The following is a 14,244-nucleotide window of genomic DNA, read 5'->3' as shown; positions in this document are numbered from 1 at the left end:
AAAAGAATCAAAATAAAAGATAAGCATCCTACCATTAGGAAGTATTGTAGGTTCCCATATTTTCAAGAGTTTGGTAAGTTCAATCATAAATCTGGAATAGGGCTCAGTAAAAATGTTATCTATTCTACCATTTTCAAACAGGTACTACAAGAGAAAAAATGGAAACATATATGTTGATACAAAGAAAACACAAGCTTTTTTAAAAAGATTATTTGAAGGAATAAAGTTTACCCTTAATTTTTGCCCTTAACATTGTGAACCATTTTAAGGAAACACCTTGACATACCAGGATGCAAACTATAAGGTCCTTTTCATATGAACTATCAATATCCCAACCACTGAGCTTGCAAAGTAAAATTTTCTATTTCCTTTTTAAAACATGCATGATACAGGATAATTATAATAAATACTACAAGTACCTTTTACTCAGTTCATGAAACTGATATACTAAAAACTGGTTCTAATTTGTATTTTCCAAATCATTTTTCAAACTAACAGGATCTGAATGCAAATGTACTCTCAGAAGTTTTTGGTTTTATAGCCTAGTTACAAGATCACTTCTTGAAATAATTCAGTTAGCTAGTGTCAGGGGACCTAAAGATACCCAAGTTTTAAACCACAGCTCTCAGCTCTCTGCCCTGCAACCCAGCTTTCAAAAAGTTCAAGTCCAATTATGGGATATAATACTATCCTAATTATAACAAAGAATCATTTCACAGAATGGGAAACATGAAACAACGTGGGTAAAGTACTGCTAAAAAACATCTTGAGGGTAGAGGTCAGGTAGATGACATCACTCAGAGAAATAATATGAGAATTTATAGAACAACACAAGGTATAATTACATGCCGAAAATCTTTTGCTGTTTTTGAGATTCGGTATTTTTGACTTATTTTTCTATGGCTATTTTGGTTTTCTGCTCTTCTATCCAATGTGTGACCTGGAGAAAAACTTTAGTTACATTTGTTCTGGCTAGTGAAAATTATAAGCCATTTCAACATACATTTTTAATAGGCCTCTTCAAAGGCAATTCATGACATTGCCAGATTACAGTTTTACTGTTGAGAAGTATTCACCTTTTTCTTTTTTTTTTTTTTTTAAAGATTTTATTTATTTACTTGAGAGAGAGACAGTGAGAGAGAACATGAACAAGAAGGTCAGAGAGAGAAGCAGACTCCCCATGGAGCTGGGAGCCCGAAGCGGGACTCGATCCCGGGACTCCAGGATCATGACCTGAGCCGAAGGCAGTCGTCCAACCAACTGAGCCACCCAGGTGTCCCGTCACCTTTTTCTTCTTTTAATAATTTTCACAACCTAAAAATATATATCCTCATTACAGAAAAAAGTTAAAATACAGAGAAAGTAGAAGAATGACATACTCCAACTCACTACATATTAGAAATACAGAGCTGAGTTTTATACCTTTACTCAAACGCATGAATCATATAAAATAAAAGTTTTAAAAATCACTTTCCCCCTTGGACCAGGAAAAAGACAAAATTGCCTGTTCTTGCCACTTCCATTTAACATTGTACGTGAAGTCCTAGCCAGAGTAACCAGGCAGGAAAAACAAAGGCATTCAAATAGGAAAGGTTCTAAAGAGTAAAACTACCTGTTTATAAATGACATAAGCCTACATACAGAAAATTCTCATACATACAAACACATGAAATTGTTATTAGAGTTAATAAATGAATTCAGCAGTTAACAGAAAAGCAACAGAAAAATCACTTGCAAAGAACAATCCAAAAAGGAAATTAAGAAAACAATTCAATTTACAATTGTATCAGAAAGAATACTTTAGAATAAATTCAACCAAGGAGGTACATGACTGACACACTTAAAAACTACCAGAAGGAAAAAAAAAGTTAAGAAATTAAAGAATACTTAAGAAAAATATCTCATGGGGTGCCTGGGTGGCTCAGTGGGCTAAAGCCTCTGCCTTAGGCTCAGGTCATGATCCCAGGTTCCTGGGACTGAGCCCCGCATCGGGCTCTCTGCTCAGCAGGGAGACTGCTCTCCCCTTCTTTCTCTGCCTACTTGTGATCTCTGTTTGTCAAATAAATAAATAAATAAATAAATAGAATCTTTAAAAAAAAAAAACAAAACTCGTATTCATGGATCTGAAGAGAATACTAGTAAAATGGCAATATTGCCAAAGGCAATCTACAGATTCAGTGCTATCCTATCAAAATCTCAATTTTTTAATTTTTTATTTTTTTGTAGAAAGGGAAAAGCCAATCCTCAAAGTCATATGGAATTGCAAGGAGCCTTGAAGAATCACACTTCTCTATTTCAAAATTTAGTACAAAGCAACAGTAATCAAAAGTGTATATTGCCGTATGATTAACCATGCAGACCAATGTATTAGAATTGGAAGTCCAAAATGAGCACATGTCAAATGATTTTCAACAAGGATGCTAAAACAGACCATTCAATGGAAAAAGAACAGTCTCTTCAACAAAAGGTGATATCTACATACCCAGTTATCCCTAACTCACACGTCTCCCTACCCTGCATGAGATTTAAAAAAGAACTCAAAATGAATCAATGATATAAGAACTAAAACCATAAAACTCTTAAAAGGAGACAGAGGGGGTAAATTTTCATGAATTTCAATTTGACAATGGATTCTTAGATAAAACACCAAAAGCATAAGTAACAGGAAAACTGAACATCAAAATTCAAAATTTTTATGTATATTTTTATGCATACATATGTATACTAACAAGAGAATGAAAAGAAAACCTGGAGACTAAGAAAAAATATTTGCAAATCACATTATCTGATAAAGGGTTTAATATTCAGAATATAAAAAGAAATCCTACAACTCAACAACAAAAAGACAAATGACCCAATACAGAAATGGAGCAAAGGACGTAAATATTTATCCAAAGAGGACAAAAAGAAATGGCCAACGAGCGCATGAAAAAATGCTCAATAGCATTTAGTCATTAGGGAAAGGCAAACCAAAACTACAATGAGATATTACCTCACAGCCATTAGATGACTATTAAGAAAAAAGGAAATGAACAAATGTTGGCAAGGCTATGGAATACAAATAGAACCCTCATACACTGTTGCTGAGAACATAAAATGGTACAGCCACTGTAGAAAATGGTTTGGTGGTTTTCCAACAAGCTAATCATAGAGTTACCACATGACCATGCGATTCCACCTGTAGGTATAAGACTCAAAAGAACTAACAACAGACGTTCAAACAAAATCCTGTACATGAATGTTCACAGTTCGTTCACAGTATCATTCACCTTTCGTGATAGCCAAAAGATAGAAACTGCTCAAATGTCTATAAACAGATGAGTAAATAAACAAAATGTGGTATACACCCAAGCATTAAATAATTTGTACACCAAAGGAGTGAAGTACTGATTCACGCTACAACATAGGTGAACTCTATGTTGCAAGAGGCCAGACACAAAAGGCCACATAAAATTGTGTAATTCTATTCAAATGAATAGGCAAATCCATAGAGATAGAAAGCAGATTTAGGTTGCCAGAGATGAAACGGAGGAGGTAAGAGGGAGTGGCTACTTAATGGGAATGATATTTCCATTTAGGGTATTAAAGTTTAGAGCAACATAGTGATGAGATTGTAAAACATCCTGAATGTACTAAATGCCACTGAATTGTACACTTTAAAATGGTTAAGTTTTGGGCGCCTGGGTGGCTCAGTGGGTTAAGCCGCTGCCTTCAGCTCAGATCATGATCTCAGAGTCCTGGGATCGAGTCCCACATCAGGCTCTCTGCTCAGCGGAGAGTCTGCTTCCCTCTCTCTCTCTCTGCCTGCCTCTCCATCTACTTGTGATTTCTCTCTGTCAAATAAATAAATAAATAAAATCTTAAAAAATAAATAAATAAAATGGTTAAGTTTTATGATAGTGTATTTTATCATAACATAAATATTGCACTACACTACTTTAAAAATATATGTCTCTAAGAGTTTTCCATGTAAATATATATAAAAGCAATTCACTGCTTTTTAACTACTCTTTCCAGGAATACTGTATTCAACAGTACAGACAGATTATAGATGATTGAACCATTATTATTTTGATGAACATAAAGATGGTTTCCAATTTTTTGCTGCTAAAAACAATGCTACAATGAAAATACCAGTACACGTCTATGTACAAGTGTGTGCATTTCTTTGGGGAAAAATACTGATCAATGGATTTACTAGATGGAAGAATCTACATGCATTTAAAGTTTTGTTTTGTTTTAAGATTTTGAAGTAATCTCTATATTCAACACGGGACTCAAATTCATAACCCCAAGACCAAGAGTTGCATACTTCACTCACTGAACCAGCCACGCACCCCTCCGTCCATTTCAAGTTTTAATAGTCACATCAACTTGCCCTCTGAAAAGGCCCCCACACAAGAAAAATGTACACCTATCTTCACTAATAGTTGGTATTACCAAACTTTTCAAATCTTTCAATTTTTAATCAGCCTAATGGGTGAAATTTTTCTTTGGTTATAGTTGAACACCTTTCATATTAGAGAGGTGGTCCACCAAAGTGATCGTAAGGTCAGACTCTGAAAATAAACCATCTGGATTCATAGCCTGGCCCTGCCAATTAATATCCTGGGAACTTCAGGCAAGTTTTAACTCACTGTGCCTCAGCAGTGGTGATGATGAGAGTCCTTACACATCAAAGGGGCACACTAACAAATAAATGAGTTAAAATATGAAATAAGCTTATATTAATACATAGCAAACACAGTAAATGATTGTTAGGCATTCCTATACATTATATCTGTTGGCTGTTGATTTTCCTTGTTACTTGTCTATTTGTTTCTTTTGTCAATCATCCCCCTTCTTGGCTAATGTTAACAGTGGTGGCCCAGGTGTTGATATTTCAGTTGAATTTAGTTTATTTCTTTACATTTTTATGTATTTCCAAAATTCTTTACAATAAGCAAAATTATTTTTATAATCAGAAAAAAAGCAGGACATTTGAGATGTCAACATAAGTAACTTTAAAAATCTTTCCAGGAAAGTTATTATTTGTCAAAATTGGTAAAAGGCTCATAATATTTATTTTCTAAAACAATCAGCTGATAATTTATTAACTTACATAATCTTTTTATTAGTATTTTATACTCATTTATAACTATAAACATGATAAATACACTAGAAAAAACTTTCATAAGTTTATGACTTATCTCATAAATTAGAGAGTATTTTATAGGTACCAGAGTATTTGGTATGCAAAGCAGTCAAATGCTTTTGACTGAAATCACAGCAACAACGTTTTGATTATATTCAAATCAGAACAGGAATCACTACCACACTTGACATCTCCACTGATAAAACCACAAAATGTTCTTTAGATTCATAATATCATAAACTCTATAAGTACAGGAAGTCTGTTTAGAGTCTTCACAATTTTTACCTAACCAAAATGCACACATGGTAATAAATTTTATTGGTTGAAAGAACCTACAAAAATCCTCTCGTATGCTGATTTTAAAAATTATCTTTTACAATCAAGGAACTGAACCAAAATATAAAGGGAGCAATAATTAAATAAGGAAAGTACTCTTTTGAATCTAGGGGAAGTGAATGCAGCTTGCATAACTAGATACCATTGCAAACATTATTCATCAGAAATATATTTGTATCATGTACAAAAGTGAATTTCAGATGTATTAAAGATAATCTTAAAAAATGATTTTTTGGAAATAAATTAATGAGAATTTGAGTACTTAAAAGTAGGAAGTCCATATTAAGCAACACAGAAAAATGAGGAATTTTAAAGGAAAATAAATGATTATTAAACTATGTAAAAATGAAAAATTTTTAAATGGCAAATATACAAACAAAAACTGGAAGACAAAAATATACTGGAAAAACCTGTTTCAAGCATTTACATCAGAGTTCCTATCCCCGACATAAAAGAGATCCTAGAGACGGAAAGGAAAAATCTGAATGACCAACAGCATAAATAGATTCTACTTTATAAAACTGGAAAATACAAACTGGAGCCTAGACCATAACAACATTAAAAAGAAGAGAATTCAAGAAACGGGCATGCATAACACTGCTGGTAAAGCTGTAAATTAACCATTCTGGGTAGTAAAATGAAAATCTATATTTGGGGGTGCCTAGGTGGCTCAGTTGGTTAAGCATCTGCCTTCAGGTGCGGTCATGATTCAAGGATCCCCGGATTAAGCCCTACCACCTCTGGCTTCCTGCTTAATGGAGCGTCTGCCTCTCCCTCTCTCTCTGTCCCTCCCCGCACCCATGCTCTGTCTCTCTCTTAAATAAATAAATGAAATCTTAAAAAAAAAAAAAAAAAAAAAAAAAAGAGGGGCACCTGAATGGCTCAGTGGGTTAAAGCCTCTCTGCCTTCATTCAGCTCAGGTCATGATCTCAGGGTCCTGAGATTGAGCCCCAAATCGGGCTCTCTGCTCAGCAGGGAGACTGCCTCCTCGCTTCCCTCTCTGCCTACTTGTGATTTCTGTCTGTCAAATAAATAAATAAATAAACAAACAAACAAACAAATAAATAAATAAATAAAATCTTCTTTTAAAAAAGGTTAAGAAAGAAGGAAAGAAAAACCTATATATGCTTTAACCTAAAAATAAAAGCGCCAGTTTATCAGGCATTCAAGTAAAATATTTACCAAAGCACTGTTTTTAAGAATAAGGGGGAGTAACCTGAATACTTTAAAAGAAGAAAGGGTGAATAACTGGTATACTCATATTCTGCAGTATTATGCTGCTTGCTTTTATAAAGGAAGCAATTTGATTTATACTCACCTGGAGGGACACACAGATTGAGAAAAGTAAGCTGCAAAAGAATGTGTATGGTAACAACCCCATTTTGCTAAAAACTAAACACATCTAAAATATCTATACACATTCATAAATGTGTGGCACAGGACAGATGCAACACTGGTTATCAGAGACTGGGAATGAAAGAGAAAAAATTATCCTTATATGCGTTCAACTCACTGTTTTAACAGTTACACTGAGCACACACTACTTTTATAATTTAAAAACAAAACTTTAGGAATGAATGCCTAAATAAAAGAATATCCTCCCCACCATACAAATGGAAGAAAATCTGGCAAATAGAGAAAAAAAAAAAAATTTAACAACATCCAGAGCCTTACCACCCGAGATGATAACCACTATCAACCTATTTTGGTGCATTTCGTTTTATTACATATTTATAGGACTGGTTTTTAAATCACTGTATGTTAACATATACCAAAGCACACAGAATTCATACTCTCATTTTGTTCATTTAATGCTTTAATATTATATTTTTACATGTTATCAGAAGTTACTCTGTGAACAATTTTTATTGGCTACATAATATGCAACTTTATAAATATACCATAATTTACTTAAACATAATACTCTGGGGGGCGGGGGTCTGGGTGGTTCACTGGGTTAAAGCCTCTGCCTTCAGCTCAGGTCATGATCCCGGTGTCATGGGATCGAGCCCCGCATCAGGTTCTCTGCTCAGAGGGGAGCCTGCTTCCTTCTCTCTCTCTCTGCCTGCCTCTCTGCCTACTTGTGATCTCTGTCTGTCAAATAAGTAAATACAATCTCTGGGGGGCATTGAAGTTATTTCTTTTTTTTTTTTATTTAGAAGTTATTTCTGATTTTGTGCAAACGATGTCTGAACTTCAGAGTATTAGCCCTATCAGATTCCCAGAAAGTATTACTGGCGAAAGAGTATGAACATTCAAAAATATTCCTGAAACATGTGCTCAAAACTGCTTTCTAGAAAGTGTGTACTAATTACCAACAGCTATGAAGGCAAATTCCCTTCACAGAATTCATATCAACAAAAACTGTTATAATTTTTTTTTGCTAATGTGATAGACAAATAATGGTATATATTTTTATTTTGTTTTAAGATTTTATTTCTTTACTTGAGAGAAAGAGCACATGAAAAGACAGAGAAGAAGCAGACTCCCTGCTTAGTAGGGAATCCAACATTGGGCTCGATCCTAGGACCCTGGAATCATGACCTAAGCTGAAGATAGCTGCTTACCCGACTGAGCCACCCAGGTACCTCTGTTATTTTAATATGCATTTAAAAAAATTTTAATGAAACCACATGATCTACATAAACACATATACACATACAGTCACCTATGTCACTTTTTGTGAATTTTGTTATTTTTGCCTTTTTTGTCCATAACTGAATAAAATGCACTATCCTCAATTTCTGTTCTTCTACTAACAGTCTCAATTTGACTTATGATATGATCAAGACTTTTAAACCAGGGGAAGTGGTTCATTAAGAACAGAGTATAAAAGGAATACCAAACGACCACATACACTATAATTTTTCAACTTGAATCAAAGGAGCTATCAAAATTATTAAAAACGCAATATATTTTAGAACAATTACTGAAACTGATACCTGCTGAATTCCAAGGCACAAGTATAAGATACTGTCTGGATCATATTTTTCACCATTTGGTCTCCGCACCTCTTGGATAAACTGGCATAAACCCAAACTCAACTCAGCGAAAGTGCAGGACAGAATATCTTCCTTCAGCTTGATAGAACGGACTACGAAAAGGTAGAAAACATCTGAATATTAACTTATTAAAAAACATTAACTTATGAGAAACACAGTAACATTATTCACTGAAAAACTACTGACTACTACTGTGGGCTCAGGCACTGTAGTGTACACTGGTGAATACATGGATTACAGATAAACCCGATCTCAAGGCTTTTTCAGTTAAAGAAATAAAAACAATGCAGTGCACCATGTGTAACATGTGCTATGACGGGTTGAATTTAAGAAGGATTCTAGGAAAGCAAATGAGGACCATCTATCTGACAGGGAAGGGTCAGGTGAGATTCTGGAGGATGCGACACAAATGCCAGACCCTGAAAGGTTTAAAAGAGTTAAACAAATGAATAAAGAATGGTAATCTAAGGACATAAAAATATTCACCAAAGCATATTCCACAAAATACTAGTAACATGAGAGCTGGAGAAAACCGGGATTCTAAGATCTGATAAATTTAGAAAACAGCAGCATATTATATCAGTGTCTAAAGAATTTTCAAAGATATATAAAAAGAGGTTTATTAAAGGTTCTGAGAGTATCTGTATAAAAATGCTGTGTAACTTCCTCTAACTCAGATTAGAATAGAGAACACTTCAAATAACATACAACATCTTCATGACCCTAGAAATGCTGAATACAGAAAAATGAAGATTGAGGGGACTCAGATGTACAGGAAAAAATCAAGAAGGGTAGATCAGGGTAGACTGTCGTAAATCTAACCTAGCATATTAAGGCTTTGAAGACAACTAGGAACTGAATTAATTTTACCAGGAGAGTGACCCAATTTGATTTGCAGAGATCCTATAAAAATTGCAGATCCTACAATTTGATATGTAGAGAAACTACTCCAGTAGAGACTCTACTTCAATTCGGATTAAAGTGGAAGCACTCTTTCTAGTCACTGCTACTCTGCATTTAGACAAGTTTGCATGTTTTCAAAGACGCACCTGAGCTTCCCTGATTTGGTTTTGCAAAAGGTAAATGGTGGTTCAGAAGGGCAAGGACCATGTTTGACCTTTTCACCAAAGTAACTAACCACCATGCATGGTACATACCTGGTACATAAATTCAGTACTTTTTGGATGAATGAATAGCAGAAATGAGTAGGCATCTCCTGCGGTTATCGCATTTAGGCCTGGTAGTCTAATATAATATTACCTCTTCATTCTCCCTACCCCTTTCTTCTTTAAAACAAAGAGTGTTGTGGTTCAAACTGGGAGTTAAAGGGCATAATAAACCTCCCTCACAGAAGTATACTTTTATCACTCAGCAGAGATTATACATGATCTGCAGGAACTCAGTGAGTCAGTCACAGACCACAGCAGCCAGTAACTGCTCCAATAAGGAGAGTGACATGTACCTAAAAGCCAGCAGGGTGGACTGAGATGAAGCCAAGAGTGCACGCAATTACCTGGTTGTTAAAAAGAAGGTATAGTTGGAAAGAGGCAAAATATCTAGTGACAAAGACATATTCATCCATTCCTGCCATGCCCATCTCATTCCACAAAGATTACAGCAAGTATCTTACATAAAACACAGATAATAAAAAAGAAAATAAAAACTAAAAACAAAAGTTTAGAATAGGAACTTCAATACCAGGGAAGAAAAAAGTTCAAGTAGACTCTAAAATTAAACACTGCTGCTCTATGTGAATTGTTTATTGGGTCCCAAATTTCCTAGCACCCAGTCTCATAGAGGTTATTATTAGGAAAAATTCCCACAGAAGAGAAAAGGCTTTTCCAGGTATTTTTCTCAACACCACCACCAGAAGCAGAAGTGTTACACTGGGTTCCATATGGGTTATTTTACAGATAAGGGCTCAAGAATACAGATTTGAGTCACCCACATAATGTTAGAGAAAGGAACACAATTCCTCATATTTGTGTAACAGATTCATGCCCATACAACCTTACCTTTATAACAAGCTCTTTATAATTGAGAACAGGATATTAATTTCTCTTTTACCATAAAACTCCAAATTTTAAACAATCTCAAATATTCCCATTTACAAATTTAAAATTGGCAATAATATTAAAAGTGATTCAGAGAATTCAGACTACAAAGAGAGAAATGATTTTACCTCTACAGCTTGGGTCTGAGGATTCTTGAGAGAGTGCATGGTCTTGAGAACTTCCTAAAGAGTCAGAACATGGGCTAGATGCAGCATGTTCAATACCTGACAAGAAGAGAAAAAGAAATAAGAAGTTTAAATAAAAATGGGAAAATTTAACACCAAAACCAAAGTTTTATACAGTTTTGACCTAGTAGGTATCCCTTTTGTATAGATTGATGACTTGAATTATATAACTCCAACCCTCTCAATCAAGACACAAATTCATGCTGTGTATTTACCGCCACATTTCAGATCCCCCTGCTCTTCCTTGGCATTTTTCCACTGAACCCAGTTCTTCCAGGCATTTACCCCATACATGTATTTCAGTGTCATCCCAGACACTGAACACCCCTGAAAGGCTCCTTGAATAAGACTTCTGGGCTCCACAGCTACTATAGACTTCTTCCGTCCCTGTAAGAATTTCAAAAATTCACAGAATATAAAATTTAGTTATGAATCTTTAAGAAACACAGTTCTCAATGAAAGAAAAAAATAAATTTACAGAACACACAATTAACTATTAGACCCTAAAGATTCAAGCTCTTCAAGCTAGAAAGAGTTTTAGAGGTTAATCAAAACCACATGAGAAAAAAAGAGAGAGCTGAAATGCAGGACTCTAATAATTTCTAACATTAAGTACTCACTATGTTCCAGATACTGAACCCACCCAATGAGGTATGAATAACCATTATTACCACTCAGGTCTACTTCATGGAACAGATGAGCAGATCCATTCTGGGATACAAAAAAGACCCCATATATTCTCTAATTACAATCAAATCAAACTAGAAACCAATAATGAAATGATGTTAAGAAAATTCTCGAGAATTAGAAATTAAGCAACACATTTATAAATACCCATGGTCAAAGAAGAAATCACAAATGCAATTAGAAAGTATTCTGAACTTCAGTGAAAATGAAGACATCAATTTTTCCCCCATAATACTAAAGCTTACAATGACATTTATAATATTAAAATGTTTCTATGAAAAATAAATCAAAGTCTAAAATCAAGAATCAAAGCTTTACTTTATGAAACTAGAAAAAAGTAGACCACATTAAAACCCAAAGTAAGAGGGGCATCTGGATGGCTCAGTCAGTTAAGCATCAGGCTCTCGAGTTCAGCTCAGGTCATGATTTTGGGGTCATGAGATCAAGCCCCACATCAGGCTCTACACTGGGCATGGAGCCTGCTCACCTGCCTGGGATTCTCTCTCCCTCTCCCTATGTCTGCCTTTCTCTGTCTGTCTCTACCACACACTAAATATAAATGAATAAATAAATAAGATAAAACCCAAAGTAAGGAAAATTAAAGAAATAATAAAAATAAGGAAAAAATCAATAAAAATGGGACAGAGGATAAAAATAATAAAATTAAAAAGCTGGTTCTTTCAAAAAATTTTTTAAAAAATCAATACATTTCTAGCTAGAATGATCAGGAAAAAAAAGACAGAAAACATAAATTACCAATACCTGACCCTAGGTACATTAAAAGGGGAGTTAAGAGAATGCAGTCATGCCCATAAACTTGATAAGGCAGATGAAGGAATTTCCTGAAAGACACAAACTAACAAAGCTTGCTCTAGAAGAGATAACCTAAATAGCCATAAACATTTAATTCATAGTTTAAAACTTTCCTACAAAACCCCTGTAGACCCACCAGTTAAATTCTATCAATTTTATTTTAGAAAACAGAAAAGGAGTAAACACCAACTCACTGTACAATGCTACCATTATGCTGAGAACAAGGCCAAAGAATCTATACAAGACTACAGATCAGGGGCACCTGGGTGGCTCAGTGGGTTAAGCCTCTACCTTCAGCTCAGGTCATGATATCATATCAGGGTTCTGGGATTGAGTCCCGCATTGGGCTCTCTGCTCGGCAGGGAGCCTGCTTCCTCCTCTCTCTCTCTCTCTTGCCTCTCTGCCTACTTGTGATCTCTCTCTGTCAAATAAATAAAATCTCTGAAAAGAAAAAAAAAAGACTACAGATCAATCTCTCTCTTCAATGGAAACATTTATAAAACTTTAACAATATATTGGCAACCTGAATCCAGCAACAGACAAAAGAATAAATACATCAGAATAAAGTAAGGTTTATCCCATGAATGCAAAGTTAGTTGACCGTTTTAAGAATTAATGTATGTCATCATTTAATAGACTCAGAAAGGAAAAACCAGGTAAGTATCTCAATAGATTCAAGAGAGCCACCTGACAAAATTAACACAAATCATGATAAAAATTTTCAGCAAATTAAAAATAGAAGCGAACTTCCTGCCTGATAGGGGCTATCCACAAGAAACCTACAAGTAATATCATAGTTATTATGGCAAGACTGAACACTTGCCCTAAGATAGAGAATAGGCATGAAGATCTGCTCTCATCACGAATATTTCAACACTGTACTGAAGTTAGTACAATACATTAAAAAATCCTAGCTAGTACAATACATTGAAAAAGAAAAGAAAAAAGAAAGTGCATTAAGATTGGAAAGGAAAAAGTAAAACAATCTTTATTCACAAATAACAGGATTGTCTAAGGTACGATATCCTAGACTTTAATCGAGCAAAATCATAGTACATATAATCGATAAAGAAAAAGAAATCTTGGGGTGCTGGGGTTAAGCACCCAACTCTTGATTTTGGCTCAGGTCATGATCTCAGGGTCATGAGATCAAGGCCCACCCACAGTGGACAATACTCACAGCAGGGGTATCTGCTTGAGATTCTTTCCCTCTCCCTCTGCCCTTCCCTCAGCTTGTACTCTCTCTTAGTCTCTCTCTAAAATATATAAAATTTTTCAAAAAAGAAAAAGTATCATGTTAACGGGAATTTAAAGAAAAACTTGAAACAAAAAATATATATATTACGAAAGAAATTAAAAATAAAAGAAAAAAATCTCTATTTTTATATGAGAATGAACACCAGAAAATGAAATAAAAAATACTACTACTTAAAACAGGATCAAAATACATTTCAAAAACTTACTATATTTAGCAAGTATGAGACTTGAACAGTATAAAACACTTGTTGTTTTATAAAGATTTTATTTATTCATTTGACAGAGAGAGAGTACAAGCAGGGAGAGCAGCACATAGAGTGAGAGGGAGAAACAGGCTCTCTGCTGAGCAGGGAGCCAGATGCAGAACTCGATCCCAGGACCCTGGGATCACACACTTGAGCCGAAAGCAGCCGCTTAATGAACTGAACCACCCAGGTGTCCCTAAAACACTGCTGAGAGAAATTAAAGACAAAGGAGAAAAATACCATCTTCATAGATCGGACAGCTCAAAATTGCAAAAATATCAATTCTCTGCAAACTGACCTATGGATTCAGAACAACCCCAACCAAAGTTTTAGCACGCTTTTTTGTAAAAACTGGCAAGTTGATTCTAAAATTTATATGGATATGCAAATGATGATTTTGAAAAAGAACAAAGTTCAAAGACTTACACTCCTGACTTCAAGATTCATTATAAAGCTACAATAATCAAGACATTTGGTACTATATTAAAATATACAAAACAGACATATTAAAATAGACATTGTTCCCTATTC

At 34.7% G+C, this 14,244-nt stretch overlaps 1 protein-coding gene across 13 annotated transcripts in view; it reads right to left on the bottom strand.

Annotated features, from left to right (window-relative positions):
* Nucleotides 1-14,244, bottom strand: part of ZMYM4 (zinc finger MYM-type containing 4) — a 155,156-nt gene that overhangs the window by 13,650 nt on the left and 127,262 nt on the right. For all 13 annotated transcript variants that reach the window (XR_006601710.1, XM_045064181.1, XM_045064179.1 and 10 more), the window contains 4 exons: nt 10,927-11,098; nt 10,655-10,750; nt 8,413-8,564; nt 33-144 (listed from right to left, as the gene is read on the bottom strand). Coding sequence is in view for 12 of the 13 variants with exons in the window: in XM_045064181.1 (XP_044920116.1) it covers nt 33-144; nt 8,413-8,564; nt 10,655-10,750; nt 10,927-11,098 (532 nt within the window). In the remaining variant the exon portion in view is untranslated. The remainder of the gene's footprint in view (nt 1-32; nt 145-8,412; nt 8,565-10,654; nt 10,751-10,926; nt 11,099-14,244) is intronic.

This window comes from Mustela putorius, unplaced genomic scaffold (genome assembly GCF_011764305.1).
Source record: "Mustela putorius furo isolate JIRA1106 unplaced genomic scaffold, ASM1176430v1.1 tig00003853_pilon_pilon_pilon, whole genome shotgun sequence".
Taxonomy (NCBI): Eukaryota; Metazoa; Chordata; class Mammalia; order Carnivora; family Mustelidae; genus Mustela; species Mustela putorius.
Note: the sequence above shows the minus strand (reverse complement) of the source record. Positions and strands in the feature narration are given on the sequence as shown.